The sequence below is a fragment of the Ixodes scapularis genome, unplaced genomic scaffold, assembly GCF_016920785.2.
Source record: "Ixodes scapularis isolate PalLabHiFi unplaced genomic scaffold, ASM1692078v2 ptg001856l_1___fragment_2___debris__unscaffolded, whole genome shotgun sequence".
NCBI classification, from domain to species: domain Eukaryota; kingdom Metazoa; phylum Arthropoda; class Arachnida; order Ixodida; family Ixodidae; genus Ixodes; species Ixodes scapularis.
Genome location: NW_024610198.1, coordinates 49,426 through 67,570, shown reverse-complemented (window position 1 = coordinate 67,570; position 18,145 = coordinate 49,426). Strand labels below are relative to the sequence as shown.

At 45.6% G+C, this 18,145-nt stretch overlaps 1 protein-coding gene across 1 annotated transcript in view; it reads left to right on the top strand.

Moving 5' to 3' along the window:
• LOC8032849 (complement C3) overlaps nt 1-18,145 on the top strand; it is a gene marked incomplete at its 3' end in the record, with an annotated part of 118,887 nt that overhangs the window by 52,834 nt on the left and 47,908 nt on the right. The window contains exons 6-10 of the mRNA XM_042288325.1: nt 875-1,103; nt 7,450-7,659; nt 12,573-12,672; nt 16,890-16,988; nt 17,846-18,034. Of these exons, the coding sequence (XP_042144259.1) occupies nt 875-1,103; nt 7,450-7,659; nt 12,573-12,672; nt 16,890-16,988; nt 17,846-18,034 (827 nt within the window). The remainder of the gene's footprint in view (nt 1-874; nt 1,104-7,449; nt 7,660-12,572; nt 12,673-16,889; nt 16,989-17,845; nt 18,035-18,145) is intronic.

Genomic DNA, 18,145 nt, shown 5'->3' with positions numbered 1-18,145 from the left:
CGTGGCAGGCACGTAGCCAGGGAGGACGGGGGGGGGGGGGGGGGTCATGGGGCTCGCCCTCCTCCCCCCCTCCCCCGATCAAAATCCTGGCTACGTGCCTGCCACTTGGTGTAAAGGGTTTTAGTATAAAATCACTAGACTTTTAAACCAGATTTCACCTACCTTTCTGTGCATAACTTTTTTTGGATTTAAAAGGAAACCAATAAAGCATAAATATGTTGGACATATCATACGAAAAACTATATAAAGAATGAAAGAGACGGGGACAAGGGCGGGTACTATGTCTTCATAGTGTTTTTCTTGACTCCAGTCTCGAAACACTGTCTAACGCGTGTTTGGAGCAGATATGTACGAGTTACTGAAATAGTGTAACCAAATACCGTTCCTCACTTAGAAGGTAACTCAGTGCGTTACTCGTGACTGCGACCCAAAAGATGCCTCAGCTTGAAATTAAGGCGTTATTTTATCCTCACTCTGTCGTCTTTATGATGCAGTAGAGGCTTCCAATATTTGTCGTAATTCATAATTCCTCCTTTTTTAACGAGTTTCCTCAGGAATAACAATGGCTATACTGACAATCCTTGGGCACCTTTATCTATGGTCTCAGAGCCGTGCAAATAAAGTCGCGGGTTGGGGTCAGAACTAGGTTGGTTAGTTGTGTTGCACAGGTTCTCCTCTCGGATGTGACTAAATACCGTTACCCATTACTTCGTTGAAAAGTGACAAAAATATGCTTCTTGCTCCTTCGCTGAAGAAGTAACCTTGTCGTTACTTTGTTACCAAACAACGTGTCTAAGTGCAAGTAACGGCCGTGACCGTCGACATCAGAAAGCTGCGCCACGATACGCGACGTGAACGTTGTTGGTCTTTCCAGAAACGACCGGAGAGTGGAAGTTGAGTACTCGCTGCCGGACTCGATCACGACGTGGGAAGTGAACGCAGTGAGCACAGCCCCTTTAGGCGGCATCTGCGCTTCGGAGCCTCTTGAGATCGTCGCCTTCAAGAACGTCTTCGTGGAGATCAACGTGCCCTACTCGGTGCGAAAGAACGAGCAGGTCGAGATTCCCGCCACCGTTTACAACTACGGCCAGAAAACCATCAAGGTGAGGAGGTTCGCCCTTTGTTTTCACTTCCGCGTTGCACCATGGCGTTTCACCAACGCCTGGACCCCTTGATTTGTCAAACTGAAAACAAGAGCAAGTGTAACAGATTGACACTAATCCAGCAAGTTCTGCGATTAGTATATACATTTTAATCTCGCTAGCTACCTGACCGGTGGACAAAGCGCCCTGACACACGATGTGCCATAAGGTGGCTTTAATTTGGTTGTTTTCGGTTTCAGCAGGCTCGCGGCTGCTTTGGTGTGTTAGGTCGTTTTTGCTTAGTTTTGTGACATAACTGTAACCCTCGTGGTACACAACAATAATACAGTGGTAATGAGTCACTTTGAGAACTACGACGTAGTTAGGACCCTAAATTGACGGCGTTTTTACGAACACTTTTATCTGATCTTATTCGTCGTTCGTCCAGGTTCGGTGGCGAAAGGGCTGGAATGATACGGGAGGAGTATTACCGATGTTTATGGCCGTTCTGGACGCACTCGCTGATACTAGTTTCCATAAAATTAACGAATGAAGAGAGAAATGCATGGAGGCCCAGTGAAACTACAGATCGAGAACTTGATTAACAATGTGCTGAATTAAAGATAACAGACGAATTCGCGAGTTTAGTGCTCACTGTTCAAATTTCGATGACACAAACGTTTTCTAAAAGTTGCCGACTGGGAAACCGCCCTGTAATAACGCATGGAATGCAAGAAGCAGCGAGATTATCTCCACAGATCTCCTTAAAGAATTTAGGTGCTCAAAAAATGTTTCGATGATCCGTGCTAAGCCGAGTAGGAAATTTGTTCAAGTATTGGCCCTGCTAAAGTGTTCATTAGCAGCATTTCGCGATGTTGACCTTAGCAAACTACTTGTTATACGGAAATTTCCTAAAAACGTATTTAGAATATGAGATATGGAACGAAATCGTGCATTGAAGTCTGACGTGTGTCTTCCTTATTATTTGTAAAATAAAATTAAATGGCGCAAAAGAATTGACTTCCAGCAAGCTCGGCTTGAGTCAAACGCCAGGCACGACTTCATGGATTTGCGTGGACAGATATGCGTATCCGTTCGAATAGATACGCTTTTCACTTTCAGCGGCGTCGAGGATGAATCCGGCATCCACAACGCTGTTTTCGAGAAATTTCCCTGCAGACGGCTCCTTTTCGGCGTCACATACTGCGTGCCTCCCGCGCTTTTGTCAGGCACTCACAAGCTGTCTTTGACACGTTTTTCACCGGGGGAGACCAGTCCTTTGTATTTAAATGAATTAAATGAATTGGGCCTCTTAAGAAAATTGAATGGCTGCCGACATGGGACCGAACACAATGTATAGTTTCTTTAAATTCGTAAATAAATAGATGAAGCGAATGTTTATATAGCAAGAAATTATTCCCACACATATTCAAAGCTAATAGTATTGATTTTGTTATGAAGGCAACGCAGAATGCTTTCAAGAAACACACAGAGGGACGGTTTGCGTTGACTATATTTGCCTTCTTTTTTGAGATCATAAACGCGCGATCATAAACATACCTTGCGCTTGTTATTGCGCCCCTAGCACTAAGCCTAATTTGCGCTTTCGTAAATAATTGGCCCCTCGATTGTCTTAGAGTAATCTACATGCTCAATGCGTGCCAGTGCTAGCGCTGATTTTTTTACTCAAACGTTTATGGCACGCCGATGGCGCCGATAGTCAAAACGGGCTATAAAATCAAGGTTAGTTGTGCATATAATAATGGCAAGCAGTTAGGTAGTAAAAGCAAGTATCAGACGACACTACACAAAGCAAGGGGAAAATCGCGATAAAACGCCACGAAAAGCACGACTACTGCGGCTTCATCGAGGGGCTCGAGAGGAGCGACAAGTTGAACGCACCTTATGGCGGGCCTATCACGATATTACAAAATGTCAGCGCGCATAGAAAGGAGGATAGGTCTGTAGTTCTTGTTCCCTTACGGTGCATCGCCAGATATTGTGAGAAACGCCTGGAGTCCTTGAAAGTTCCGAGTGCACGGCCTAGCGGCGCACGCCACGCAGCAATCGTAACGCGTATCGGAGAACTCAGCCTGTGCCGAAACCAAGGCTCTCAAAAGGGGCCTCGACAACCCGCTGGGCAACGACAATACGCCTTGATGCTACGGGCATTCGCTCAGTGACGGGCAACGAGAGCACGCAGCTCGCAACTTTGAAGCGAGCTTGACGCAACTGGTGTCAATTTCGCAAGGTCATTGGACGTCACGCACTGCCAGGCAGTCTGACAAAAATCCTTCTGTCGTGCTTATCTTTTTTAACTGACTTACGTGGTGTTCCACGGAACGCTGGTCAAATTGCTCCTTCTGCAAGAAGGGAGCATCGCACAGAAGGTTCCCGAAATATTGGTTTTCTCCAAAAGGCATCTTTAAGTAAGTTAAAGGGTAATTCCGGTAAATTTTCTCAATATTAAGGTTAGAACTATTTTTAGGGAAGTTAGTGTCCCCGATTTACGCGGTGGTCTTTTGTGTTCTCGATGCCTTGTGTAGTTTTGTAGATGTCTTAAAGGAGCACTCCAGTGGTTTTTGAGTTCGTGTTTTGATGATGACAACTGAATTTAGACGCCCTAAGTATCCCTAAAAACCAAAATGTATAGTCATTCGGTGATTATTTCTTTAATAAAAATGTAATTGAAGGCCGCCAAACCTCGGACCTATCCGAAAACGAAACCACTCTCATTGGTCATCACACGCATAACAAAACGATCTCGGGCCAAGGGCGTTGAACGACGTTCCGTCGCACAGCGATCCCGAGGTTGCCGCACCGGCCGAACCTCTTTGTCATTCGAGCTTTGATCATGGCGGAGTTCTCTACGCTCGAGGACCTGACGCCGTTAGAGGTTGACATTCTTCGGCGGACAGCCGACCTGGGGAAGATTTCCTATGACGCCACTCCGACGTGCGATGTGGACAATAGCAGCGCTTCGGAGTCGTATTCGGGTTCTGAGGACGACGAAGCGCAGACCTTTTCGGGCGTTCTTCGATTTGCGGTTGGGGCAAGTCGTAACCATACCCACGTTTGGCATACCATCGTAACCTATGGTACGTGATGTGAAACGATGTCGCCACGTTGACTTTCGCTTCGGGAGGACGGGGAAGGCTGGTTCAGACGTTTGCAACGAGTGCGTTACCTACGACTGCCTCCGTTGCAACCGGAGCGACCGGAACGACCGCTCTGCGCCCCGCGTACTTACACCCGCAACCACTGCAACAAGTGCAGCGGGTCGTCAGCACGGCGACCGCTTCTACGCCGCCGCCAGCTGTTTCAGCGGCGCCTCTAAAAAGGGGACGCACTGCCACTCAATGCCGTAACAGAATATAGACAGACAGTTTTCTATAGCCTAAAGCTTTATTTTTTTTTTCATGGTAGGCTTGCAAGGTAAAGTGGATGAAAAAAAGAACAGAAAAAGATGCAGTACGCCGTCTTAGACGATCATGACTCTAATACACGACTTTGCCAATAGTACAAATATCGCCACACGCCTTTCCTACGATTGTAAAAGACGATGTAATCTTAGCAGCGATATAGCAACGTAGAAATATGATTTCGTGATCAGATAGACGTTGCGAGTGTTCAGGATTGCTAACACTAATCACTTTTTTCCGGTGATGAAAATGCGTGAAAATTCGCATCCTTTATACGGTACGCGCCAGTAATACCTTGAACATGAGCACACGCATTAAATGCGCCAAATATGAATTCCGTGCGATGCTCGAGGGCACAAATGCTTAGAAAGCACCACTGTAGTCGAAGTAAACAAACAGGACGGCGCGGGCGTTTCTGCTGTCTTGAGAGTGCCGCCATGATATAGCCGCACGAGTAGGTGGATCTTCCCTTTTAGTACGTGCTGGGTTATCATAGCGACACACGACAAAAATTCACAGTCAAGGATAGTGCTTTTACGCGGAACGATGAGCTTTCACCACGCCGTCCACGTCGACGATTACCACCAACGCCATGTTTGCAGTTCATGATACGTGCGCTTCCGCGCATCTCGAGGGAACGGGAAATTCACCCCCCGCGGAGGAAGGCAAGGAGAAAACGTAGTCCCTTGTTTGGGAAACGATAATTGCAGTATCGCGTATTCTAAACTAGAACTATTTTACGTCTTGTGAAATTATCATGCAGAGCATATCTAATTGAACTGAAAATTGTCCCTTAAGCGAAACTGTACAAATGCCGCCAAAATTTTCAAACATACGATAATTTCATTGGTCGGCGAAGGAACAGAAAGGACTGCGCACATATTTATTCCTGCGTGACTAATAGGCGGTTCTGCCTTCTAAAACTGAAGATACCCATTCACTGACACTTCCTTAACGCCATCGCACCAAAAAATAGCTTCCCCAAAAACCATTTGAGTGCGTCTTTAACGCAAAGTTTTGTTTCGGGGGTCTACGGCGAATCGAAACTACCGGCTCGAGCATGATGGCGATCCCTATGACGCAAAGTTTGTACTGTGCTGCCCCAAAACGTACGACTGGCCTAGTGGCAAGAACACTTCCAATCAGGGATTTAAGATGCTACTGCTGTTTTACTGCTTTGTTTCATACATATCGAATTTATGTAGCAAATAATAATACACGATCCTAAAGTTGCCGGCCGAAAAACAAGTTTGCCACCATGAACGCAGCCTTTGTCGCTGAACTCGTCACACCCAAATATTCTTTGTGTTATGACACAGTGGGGGGAGGAGCCGAAAGATTGCTACGAAGATTTCTTTTCTCACAAACCCACAGATCCTTGAAGTGAGGCGCCAAAACAATGAGGACACAAGGAGAGAAGCAGACAGGACGAGGCGCACTTTCAACTGAACTTTATTTTAGAAAAACACAGAAACGCAAGCGATGCCCAATGTACACGTGCGCATGGGTAAGAAACAAAGATAGAACGAAGCCTAGCGCGTTTTCCTACGTGACACGTTCATTTTGAAGGAACGTATACTCCCTATCAGATAGAGATAAAGATGGGGCGCTGACACAGACATCGGTGCCACGAGATCGTATGGTGAAGGCCTCCAAGATTTCGCGAGCGATTTTTGTTGCGCCGCTTCCAACAATTCTTGTTTCGTCAAACTTTGGGTCACACTCGCATCGATCACAGTGTACTGCCAAGTGGCCAGACGGGGATTGCCTAGTTGACGCAGAGTGTTCCCTGATTCTATCTTTAATGCACCTCCCCGTCTGGCCAACATACACTCTCCCGTACGACAGGGGTATCTCATAGACAACTTCAGTGACGCAATCGCGGTACTGCTTCACGTGTCTCAGTAGGCAGTACCGCGATTGCGTCACTGAAGTCGTTCTTAGTTCCACCGATAAAGAAAAATTTACTAAAAAGCGTCCGCGCCGTTCCTCTTTATTTAAATCGGCCTAACCAAAGTGTAGTCCGACGTGGCTAGGTCAGAAGCAGCTGAGTAGCGTTGTCCACTTTCGGGCGGATTTCGCCTCCGGGCAGTTGTCCCCTCATTGGCGGGATAAAATCATTTTAGGGTAGACTTTCGAAGATTAGCCAAGCAGGGATTAAATCTGTGTTCATCAACGGAAAAAAATGTCAGGTTGTCAATATTTCCGGTGATGTTTCAAGAAAGCGAGGACACCAAGCTTCCATCGTACACAACCAAACTTGTCACCGTCGATTTGAACACAAAAGTCAAATTTGGGGGTTTTACGTGCCAAACCTACGACGGGCATCTGGCACGCCCCAGCGGAGGACTGAGGATTAATTTCGACCACCTGGGGATCTTTTGACGTGCAACCGAAAGCTCGGTTACACGGCGCCTTCTCCGCAATAAGCCTCCGTCATATTGCGGGCACCTCGGCCGGGATTCGAACCCGCCACCTGGGGATCCGTAGGCCGGCGCTCTCGCCTCGGAGCCACCGAGGCGGCCTCGATTTGAACACGCACTATCGAATTTGTCGTTCATAACTGATAATCCTGACCCTCACGTCAAAGGTATGAACTATAAAAGGACGTCACTAAACACGCCCGCACACTACGAGCCCCGGCACGTACCTCTTGCTTGAACGTTTGTCATGCCCACTCGCGAGTTCATGAAACGCGAACCGTTTTAATTCCAAAATGTCTCGAACCGTTCTTTCGAAAATTGCACGCTGCGCTGTTCTTCGTCATAGCTCAGTTGGAACGCCTCTAAGCAGGGTACACTGTGAAGAGCGGTTACACTGGAACCCTCCTTCTAGGAAGTGTTTCGTCCCGAAGCCTTTGAATCCACACATCAGGGTGCAATTCCCTCTACGCGCGCTCTGCCGCAACGCAGACTTGACGCGGGCCCGGTATCCACCACTCGCAGGCCAGGGTGGCGCTCCGGGGCACCAAGGACATCTGCTCCGGCACCAGGGAGGGCGAGAGGTCGGCCATTCACAGGATCGACGTTCCGAGCGGCCACGGCAGGACCGTTATCTTCCCGGTGATTCCGCTCGCCACTGGGGAGCGCTACATCGAAGTGATCGCCGTGAGCAGCGCGGGCAGTGACTCGGCCAGGGTCAAGCTGAAGATTGAGGTGAGGGCCACCGGTGGCCGAGGGCGTTCGCGCGCCGCTTCTCGGCCGGAGCGATAGCCCGTGCTGCAAGAGGCGGAGATACGACGCTCAGTCTGCTCCCCTGCCCATTTCGATGGGGTCAGTGTTGTATCGGCATCATGTCCTGTGTCAACTGTGGGATGCACGTTTAAAACCACACTCTAGCAGTCACACTGTACTGGCCAATTTGTTTTTTTTCTATCTGCATCATGTATCAGTGTCGTCAAACCCTGACAGACTAACCTCACGCTTCTAAAAATGTATTGTGTAATTTGTCATTGCTTTCATTGATGTGAACCGTCACTTAGTATGTTAGTAATAGGTGTCCGAGCGGGGCAATATTAAAAAAAAGATATAAGAAAATCCAATGAATAACATACGAATTTACTCCGTCTCACGTTTCTCTTAGGGATTGAAGGAATAAAAATCAGACAGACGGATACGTGTGTGAAAAGAAACAGGTGTTTAAATAGTCAAATTAACAACATTAAAGTGAGCGATAAAACAACTACACAAAGATGTTGGAAGGATTCAACCTAAACCTTTTGGTTGACATCCACCTGGTTAGGATAGATAGATAGATATTTATTGAAGCATGGAGAGGTAAGCCGGAGTTCGTGCTTTCTCTGGCTGGCGGAACGAGAATGAAAGAAAAAGTATAACAAAAAATTGATACGGAGCCCGACGTTGTATGGCCAGTTCGGCTCCTTGATCACGGGTGACTGCTTTTGTCCTTGTCGCCGTCTTGCAAATTGCCCGGTGTTGTTCGCTTCTTTAAAGCGGCCGTTGTATCTGCACGTACTTTATGGCTCGTAGCGCCTCACATGACACATCGCAAACCGGACACGTAGGCGCTTGGAGATGTCCCAGGTGACCGGTTGACGTTATTTTCGGTGTTCTGAATGTACCACACTCTAAAGAAAAGGGTGTTATGGGGTACACCCATAGGGGGTGTAAGTGCTTGTCACATATACTACACTCTTTGGGGGAATACTTCTACACGCCAAATATGAGAGTATGTGTACACCCGTTCGTGTGGTGCACATGTACACCTTTTTCTACAGAAATCTCACTCAAAGGGAACACAGGTGCACCCCATTCATTGGTGTACGGCTACACCACTTTCTGCACCCAATAAAATAAAAGGGAACACAGATGCACCCCATTCGAAGGCGCATGGTCACACCACTTTATGCACCCGCTTCATAACTAACTTCATAAACCCATTTAAGGCATCAAGGAAACCATTAAAGAATGCATGCGCCAAGTGATTGCAAAAAGGCAGGTAAACGGGCAAACGGGATTGTTTCGAAATCTTATATAAGTTTATTAGACAGCCTATTTCGTAAACAAGTACAAACTTGCACGCAATCCGTGACATGTGAAGAGGTACGAAGAAGCTGTTACACAACTGAGAAGATTACTAAGCAAACAAAAACCGGGGTGAGTCTTATGTAGCGTCTATTCTCCCAGCAGCCGGCAGAATTATTTCCACGAAATTCCACCGGTAGTCGCCATTCATTCATCGAACGACGTTTCATGGACAGCTGAGATTAGCTTTCCTATATTAGCTTCTTTCTTTTTTTTGCTTGTAATGAGCCGCCCCAGAATGTATCCGCGAAGTGACGTGTACGGGTGGGACAGGTGGGTTAACTTTTCGTAATGAGCCGCCGCAGACTGTCGCCACTAAGCGGCTTGAAAGGGTGGGCTGGGTCGGTGAGCACTCGCCTCAGAGATAAACGCGCGACAAAATGTCCCTACAGCGTGCATTTCGCGTAACGAGTGACGATGAAACGTGTCTACAAAACGTGTACCAACGAAAACGTGTTTTCACAAAACGCCGGGAGAATAAGAAAGTCAGTATTCTACCTGCCGTTGTCACATGGTTGCAGACAGCTAATGGCAGGTGACTGCCGATAGAATTTCGGGGAAATTATTCTTCCGGCTGCTAGAAAATAGACACTGCCTAATACTACAAGTCATCCGGAACGGAACGGTCAATTGTTGCAAAGGAGTAGGTTGCGGTGCACTTACGATGAAAATACTGGACTTGAAATATGTAATCCGAGATATATGTCGACACGGGCACTGCAGAACCACACAAACACAAAAACGAAAAGAAAGGGGTCCGTGAAGATTCAACACGATGTGGCAGAAGCAGTAATTTGCCGAATCGAACACTAAACGCATCACAGGAATTCCTCGGGCTTTTTTGAAGAAATCACTTGTCACCGATATACGCCTAGGACTTTTCAAACACTGGAAATCTTGGTACACTCGAATACGTTGTCGCGGACGAAATCTATACGGCAGCCTCGCTGGTCGCAGCACAGTATACAAGAAACTAGGCCGGGAAGCAGACATTCCGAGGTCGGAAAAAGCTGCTACGTCATCCGTGAAACCTTCACCGCATGATCACGCTCCTCTCGTTACCCGCGCCCAGACAGCAGAGTCGAGGGTTAAAAAAGCCTCCGGTGCATTGGTCCGGTGACTGCGCACCTTCTTCCACGCTTTCAGCTTAGGGAGAGAGAGAAAGAGTGCACTAAAAAAATAGCAGCTCCTTCAAGGCCAGAAGGGGGGCGCCCTCGCAAAGGCTTATCTTCAGGGCGGGCGGGGGGGGGGGGGGGGGGGGGGGCGTCCGAACAATGAACACAACGAGAGGATTTGTCAGTTATATCCTCTTGAAAGTTTGACCCACAGTTAATAATGCAGTGGATGCTATCCATGGCCTTGGCCTTCAGGAGGTGCCGTGCTCTGCCTTAAATTTAGTTTGGAGAGTGTAGTCACGTGATCCTACCCGGACACATAATTGGCCTAAAACAAGCATACCATTTACTCTATACTGCCAATACCGAGTGAACAGGATAGCCCCATACTTCCTAAGAAACTGCCCAACCCAAAAAGTGACCCCCAAGGGGGAATCGAAGCACAAGTTGATCGATGCGCGTGGCTAGCGTGGCGGTGCACTAATACACATAGAGGTTTTTAAAGGAGTGAAGGATATTCATTGTCGGTGTACAAGTACACCGGCTGGGTGGCGGAGGGTGCATCTTTCAGGAAAAGGGTGCATGTGCGCCTGATGCACCCTACTACACCCTTTTTTTTTAAAGTGTGCAGGACTCTAATAAAACGCGTCTTTGCCAGTTTCTTTCCGTGCCATGAAGAGAGCAGTGGTTCAATCCAACCGTGTGACCCTCTTTTTGGACGTGTTCTGCCAGCGCACTACCCTGCACGTTATTCTTTTTTTCGTCATACTGATGCCGGCGTAGACGTTCCGGGGAAGTTTTTAGTTTCCCCAACGTAGGAGGAGGCGCAGTCATCACAGGTGATCCTGTAGACAGGTCCCTGAGCCTTTTCTTTAGGGGGACGATCCTTCGCTTCCAAAGGATCGTCCCCCTTTTCCACGTTAGAAGTTTTAAATCCACGTCTTTCTGCCACTGTCTGATTACTGCAGCGGCCTCAGCGAAATTAACAATGCTCGCTACACCGCAAAACGTCGCGTGAATAATGTGACATCCAGCGATTCATTCCGTGTGGACGCCGCAGAATGGGCGCTAAAATTTGATTCACATGATGAGATTCTGCTCGCTATTTTCAGTCGCGACGTCGCTCAAGCTGCAAATGCGTGGGCCGTTGCTGAGATGGTCAACGTCGGTACTGATAATCACAACCAAAATCGGCCCAAGTGAATCCGGCATAGCAAGTCGGTGATGGCCACTGGTAACAATGATCAGCCTCTCCTAGTACCTACCGTTTACACCGAGCCTACCTACCCCAACCCACCTTCAATCTCAAAAAAATTTTTGAGTCCTGCAATTACCTCTTATCGCAATTAACGGGTCAACGCTTGGTCTACAGGCAGCTGTCGTTTGAACGAGTAGACGATAACAAGCGGAAACATTTGAAGGAGCACACGACAGTTCAAACGATCAGGCAGCTGTTTGAGCTTGAAGATGCACTAAACGTAGTCCGGATGTGATCCGTACAACTTGGCGGTTTTCCCGCGTTCATGTTGGAACAAAACAAATAAATCGGACGACCATAAGCATCCATGATTTCCATCCAATGTGCTTTCCGCACAAGCAATCATGGTCCGACTGAGTCGGGTTTTTATTTTTCGCAGCACCTATCAACGTTCTCGTAGGAGCCGAGCAGGCAGAAAACGCATGAAGACCTTCAAACCTTTCCCGACTCTTTTGATACAGCCCTAATCGCGGCGTTTTTACGAGAAGGCAGGTTTTTGTCTGGTTTCTTCCAAAATACCACAGGACAATAGTCTCGTATTGCGACTTCCGCCCGCAGCCCAAACCGGAAGTGCGCCTGACGCGGCACCACCGCGCGGTGACGTAACAGAGCTGAGTTCGTGTATAAAGTCTCAAACTCAATGTCGCCACCACCAACAGAAAATGGCGACGCCTATAGACCAGAATCCGGTCTGTTCCATGGGCGCCGCCCTGCTTGTTTATGCTGACCCTATGACAGAGAAGGGGGGCCGAGCTTTTTGCCAGACTCCCTTTTTTAAAACCTTCGCACTATCGTAGTGCAAGAACGTCAGAAAAGCATAGTCACGTAACTAGAGCAACACCGATGCCAAAAGTGCTGTAAAAAGAGAAGATATTGTTTTATGCGCAGCCCCTCTCTTCACAAGAGCTTGCATTTGAGTTTATTATTTCCCTTTTTTGTCACTGGTGACTAGGATTTCGGACACTGGTCTATACAGTTCAAGCGCCACAACCACAATCCTAGAATGTAAGAATGGCGTGTCGAACTTACAGGTCGACACGTAAAGCTAGATTCATTCTCCTTCAAACTTGAACAAAAGGATAATTCTCTCCTTTTATTCTATTCGTCTGTTCTTGTACGTGGTTCATCACTTTTCTTATTTTTGGTTCCAGCACAATGGTGCCCCCCGAAACGAATCTTTCAACGTACCCCTGAATCCCACCGACGTTAAGAAGCGACAACAGCGCAGCATCTTCCACGAACACTACACGGGTGAGTTTGAATGGTACCCTGCACGTTAGTTAAAAGTGATGATTGTGATTTATTACTTGCCGAAAAGTAACTGTGTACGTTACTAGTTACCGAGCTTTCAAATTTGAACACGCGCCCTTATCTTAAAAGTAGTGCGGTAAGTGCCCTGTGTCTATGGCAACCGTTCAACGTAATATTGTGCTCTTTTCGGGCCTAAATAAAATAAAAAAAATGGTAAAAGGTAATAGTTGGAAATATTTTGTAGCATATCTGTAATCTGCGGTTCGAAACATTTCTTTTTTTGGTGGTAGCGGAGTCTGGACGAAATTGTTTGGAATAAAATACTCTGTCAAAATAATCCCGTTAATATGACCTAGGGCACAGTGATTTCAGGTGACAAGGGAACGCTTAAGCAATTAGGATGTTCAGAATTAATATTAATGTGCTGCTAAATTCATGCACTTTTGGTAGGGATATTTATAATGACTTGCTTGGCTTCTAGTCCTGTATTGGTACATATTCTCTTTTTATGTTTCCGTTATGTTAAGTGTTTGGTGAGATCGCCCAAGATGTGAATACTTGATCTGGATAGGCTAACTCTTTTTGCCGAATCGCCAAAAAAGCCCCTTTTTGGAAAGATTCTTATTAGCTCGAATACCGAAAGCCTAAATTCGGGTGCACTAGTTGTAGGATGCAAGTTCCTTTTTTAAACAAAAAAAGCTGGAAAAATGTTTCAACGCTTTCTGCTATTTGTTGACGGACGCAGGTTGTAACATTTCATCTTGACCGCATCGCAGCGGTATTTGCGGATAAGATTTGTCAACCCATGGCTCATAGCACACTCAAATTTGGGAGCCACCAAAATAAAAATAGACATTTTAAGAATGGATGAAGAATCGAGGATACAGAGGACAAACACATGCACGAAGCCTTGTGTTTGTTATGTTTCTTCTGTACTTAAAATGTATATTAAATTAGTTCGCCTGCATTTTAAATTTTGCCAAAACGTGGCAGACGCTTTTTCTCTTAATTGAAAAAATCCTTTCGCATGAGTTGAGCGATTCTAAACAGACGAATGTGCACTGCGCGGCACTGTTAGCGCGACCAAGCGAACTTTGGAATTGGCAGACTTTTTCTTAGCATCTAAGGGCTGTCATCAGAACTACTAGAGAGGTGAAAAGTGCCGACTCAGGACACCAGCATCATGGGCAAAAGTTTGGTGCCTGACATACATACATACAAACGTTTATTGCATAATAAACGAGTACATAAATTTCACAGAGCCACAAAAGCACGTGTGTTTAAGTGGGCGGGACACTGTTGCAATGGATGGGATGTTACTACTCGTACACAAAGCAACGTACCCGCATGCTTCCGGCCTAAAAAAAGGTAAGAAATAAATTTGAAGCTACGTCTTACAAAACCCAACAAGTTACAAGCACGGTAAATTTAAAACTGAAAATCACAACATGCAAACGCTTATACGGAACGACGCAGCAACTTACATCCAACATAAAAAAAAAAAAAACTAACGTTATGTGGTTACAAGTGTGGTTATGCATCAACGTTATTAGACCACTATCTCAGCTCTCTTTTAGCAATCCAAAGTGACTGGCAGTGCTAAAGTCGATTTGGCAATATGTTATCATATTGTGGAGCATAACTGCCGTACCCTTTTACAGAAGTTTGTGAAAACCTTTGAAAAAACTAAGCGTTCTATTTCTCTCGGGACACTTTTCCTTTTTAGTGGCTGCTTAAACGCGTATTTATAGTAATTGTTTACTAATATGATATAAATATGCAATATGTCAACTAGCAACATCCGTAGCGACCGCATCTTTAGGTCAGTTTCGAGTTCTGCAAATTTAGTTCTATACGCAATGTTTCTCGCTAGGTTTCGCAGAATAATATCTAACTTTTTTTTCTTTATATTACGAAGAGGAACCATAAACCATTATGCCGTATCATAGTAGAAACGATTCCAGTGCCTGATAAGTCCTATATCTAGTACGCGCATCGGTCAGAAAACGAAGGCTGTATATATAAGCAGACACCGTTCATGGCGTTTCGCAGGTAGTCGATATGCGCTCTCCATGACAGATGTTCATCAAAAAGCACATGATACCTTGTGGATGACACGTATTCTAGTGGTGCGCACCTGAAGATTTTACAAGTGTATAAGGGAAGGACCAAGGGGCCGAAAGTTTTATAATTTTGTGTGTTTATGAAAGCATATTCGTTTTGTCGACGTTTACGAAAATTTGGTTGCGAGTGAAACATGCCTTTAGGTGGAATATGCCATTTTGAAAACACGATGTAGCTTCGAATACGCCATTTTCAGATAAACCCAAAGTGGTATCGTTGGCGTACTGAAAACTCCGCGGGGAAAGTGAAGCTTCCCAATTACATTAACGTACGTGTTGAAAAGGAGAGGTCCTAAAATAGATCCCTGGAGAAACTGTAATTAAGTTTCACTAACTTACTCTTAGCTTAAGAAATATTTACTAGCTGTAGACGTCCTTAAAGAGGACACTGACAGGGTATTTAATCTCGCAAAGATTTTTCTTTGTACATAACATATGAAAGCCCAACTACCCGGAACACAATTGGCGGTTCGAAATTCGTTTTCTTTCAGCCCGAAAACCGCCGATCGAGACGAGGGCCGTTTGAGTCGCGCTCACTCTCTTCTCCATGATCACGTGCCGTTTTTTATGGTTTAGACACAACCCTCAAAGATAATCAAGGTCACGGGTCATTGAAGGTGCACACATAGTACTGCGAATGTATAGAAAATATAATATCCATTTTTTGTGGCCCCGAAAATGCTGCAAACACGTTAAAAAAAAAACAAAAAAACTTGCAGAGCCACGTGGCATTTGATAACGTTTCGGTGTCAGGTTCGAGCAGTTGCGTTTTTTGGCTTTATTAAAAATATATGTGACGTTGTATCAAAATGTTGATTGGTTAGCCTTCTGACACCATAATGAATCGCCTGGCCAAAGATAAAAAAAAAACTATTTGAGGGGTGTCAGTGTACATTTAAAGGTAGTCAGCCAGGAAATCATTGAACGGGCCTCCAAAACCCAAGTGTTTTTACTTATGCATAGCAACCAGTGGTCAGTTCTGTCAGATGCCTTTTTGAGATCTAGAAAAAGATTTGGCACAAAATTGTTACGATCAATATTTTCGTGAATATGATCGAAAAGGTCTTCGCGTAATGATTGTGTGACTGCGTTTTGGCAAAAGCCGTACTGGGAACTACGCAGTGAATAATACTTCTCACTGAAAGACGTTATTGTTTAGAAGACAAACTGTCCAGGATACCATAAACAAAATAGAAATGGGCGGTCGACTTTCTGTTTGTGGGGACTGTCCCCTAGTGTACTTACAAACAACAAAACGGAAAACAGAATATCTCAATAGAGCATAATCTTGTTTCTACTTGGAAGACTTATCCCGAGGACACCATCTCAGTGTAGAGTTTGGTCAGGATGTACACTGAAAGACGTGACCGTACTCTCTCACGTTGCCGCTAGCGGGACGGAGCTGGCAGCCCACGCGGCTGCCGTGAGGCGGAACGAGGATCAAACACCGCTTGACCAGGCTCTCTCTTTTTTGTTGATTTGTATACTTCTGGAAAGTTCCGACCAATTTTAGGTCGTCGTCCTGTGTTCTGATTTGGAAAACATGACGAAGTTCAACAAGAGTTGGAAAGTGGACCACTTCGAGCTCTTTCTAAGACACGTAAATATATGAAAGAATTAAAGGAACATTCCTGAAGGTCCCACGTTTATAAAAGGAACGCCACTTTTGCGTCGCACAATGTACGATGCCCCTCTTGCTTGGTTGCATGCACAGATTCGCATTTTTAAATAGTTCTTTTGAGTTTTGCATTCGTCTACTATTTTTTATGTGAGGCAATATCTTGTACAAGTGCTTTTCTTTGTTGCCCATGTAGCGGTTCTAAAGTGTGAGAGCTGCAAACCCAAGATGGGGAGAGTCCATGGTTGTGCAACGTGTGGTGTACACGTACCCCTAAAAGTAACTAAATACTCGATACTTTTTACTCGGTCAAAATGTCACGAAAATAAAGCGTCCATTCATTTCGATGAAAATTAGCCAAATCGTCCCATTGTTAGCGAATAAAGTAGCCAGATACAAGCAACGCGTCACGCACAATTCTGGTATAACTCCTCTACTGGCAAACGAATAATCCTTCACGGCGCTGTTGTTTACAGAGAGCTACGCCACCAACGGCCGGCAGCTTGTTCAGATCCAGCGGCCCAGTCCGGACATCGCAATTCCGGGTTCCGAGCACTGCGAGATCGGCATTATCGGTACGAAACGATTTTTGATCCACGCTGGGCCAGTCAACCCTAGAAGTGTGGCAGCATTGCTCCTTCTTTTTCGTTCAAAATGAATGTTTATAGACGTCCTAGACAAAGAAGAGTAAGCTTATCAGAATGTGATAACAAAAAGGTCGCATGAACTTGGAATCACAAATAACGCCTCTACAAAAGATGGAGCGAGTATACGCGTGCCGTGAACATAGTTTTACGTTTGATGTTTAGACCACGAAGAAAAAAATTCTTAGTTTTGTTTGGATAAACGGCTGCTCGTTTTGTATTCTTGCGCAATTGGTTTAGTTACATATGCAGAAATAATTTTATCATAGGTTAGGTTCAAGGTTCTGGTAGTTACCCGTTGTACAATAAAGTTAAAGACATCCAGGCAGAAAAAAAAAAAACCAGAAGCTCCATGCATATTCGTATTTCGTCTTATTTATTTCAATAACCATTCAAGTGTATGCTTTCCAGTGAAGCACGTAAGGCACAGATTTTCAAAAAAATCATTAGAAACATCTATGCCTCGGTTAGCTGTATTGAAACACTGTGGCGAAATTCTACCAATGCCTACATAAAAGGCATACGTTTGCAAATCAACGTTCTAACTATTCAGACACTCAAAACATTGATACGAGATTGTGTATTAAGTAATTGAAACACAACATCGTTCCTTAAGTTCGGGAAACTAAAAGTATCCATAGAATTCATAGAAAAGTATCCATAAAAGTACCGCGGCGTGCGTCGATTTGTACATTCCTGGTCTGCCTTGATGAGGCATGCGATGCCTGATGAGTCCGCTTGAATTGAAATAAACGCCGCGGTTCTGTTTTTATTTTCGTGCGTTCCAGGCGACAAACTCGGTCCGGCGCTAGAGACAATGGTCAAAAATCCCGGAAGCATCATGAGTATGCCCACCGGATGCGGAGAGCAAACCATGATCAGTCTGGCCCCAACCCTGTACGCTTACCAGTACCTGAGAGCCGTGGGAAGTATCGGCGGTCCGTACGAAGACCACGCTCTCGGCTTCATTCGTGAAGGTGAGGACGATATTTTACGCTCACTAAAGAGTTCATGGCAAAGTGAGAGCTCTGAGGATTTTGTTCGCTTCTGATGGAGAAGGGCACTTGACATCAGGTCGCAAATGATAT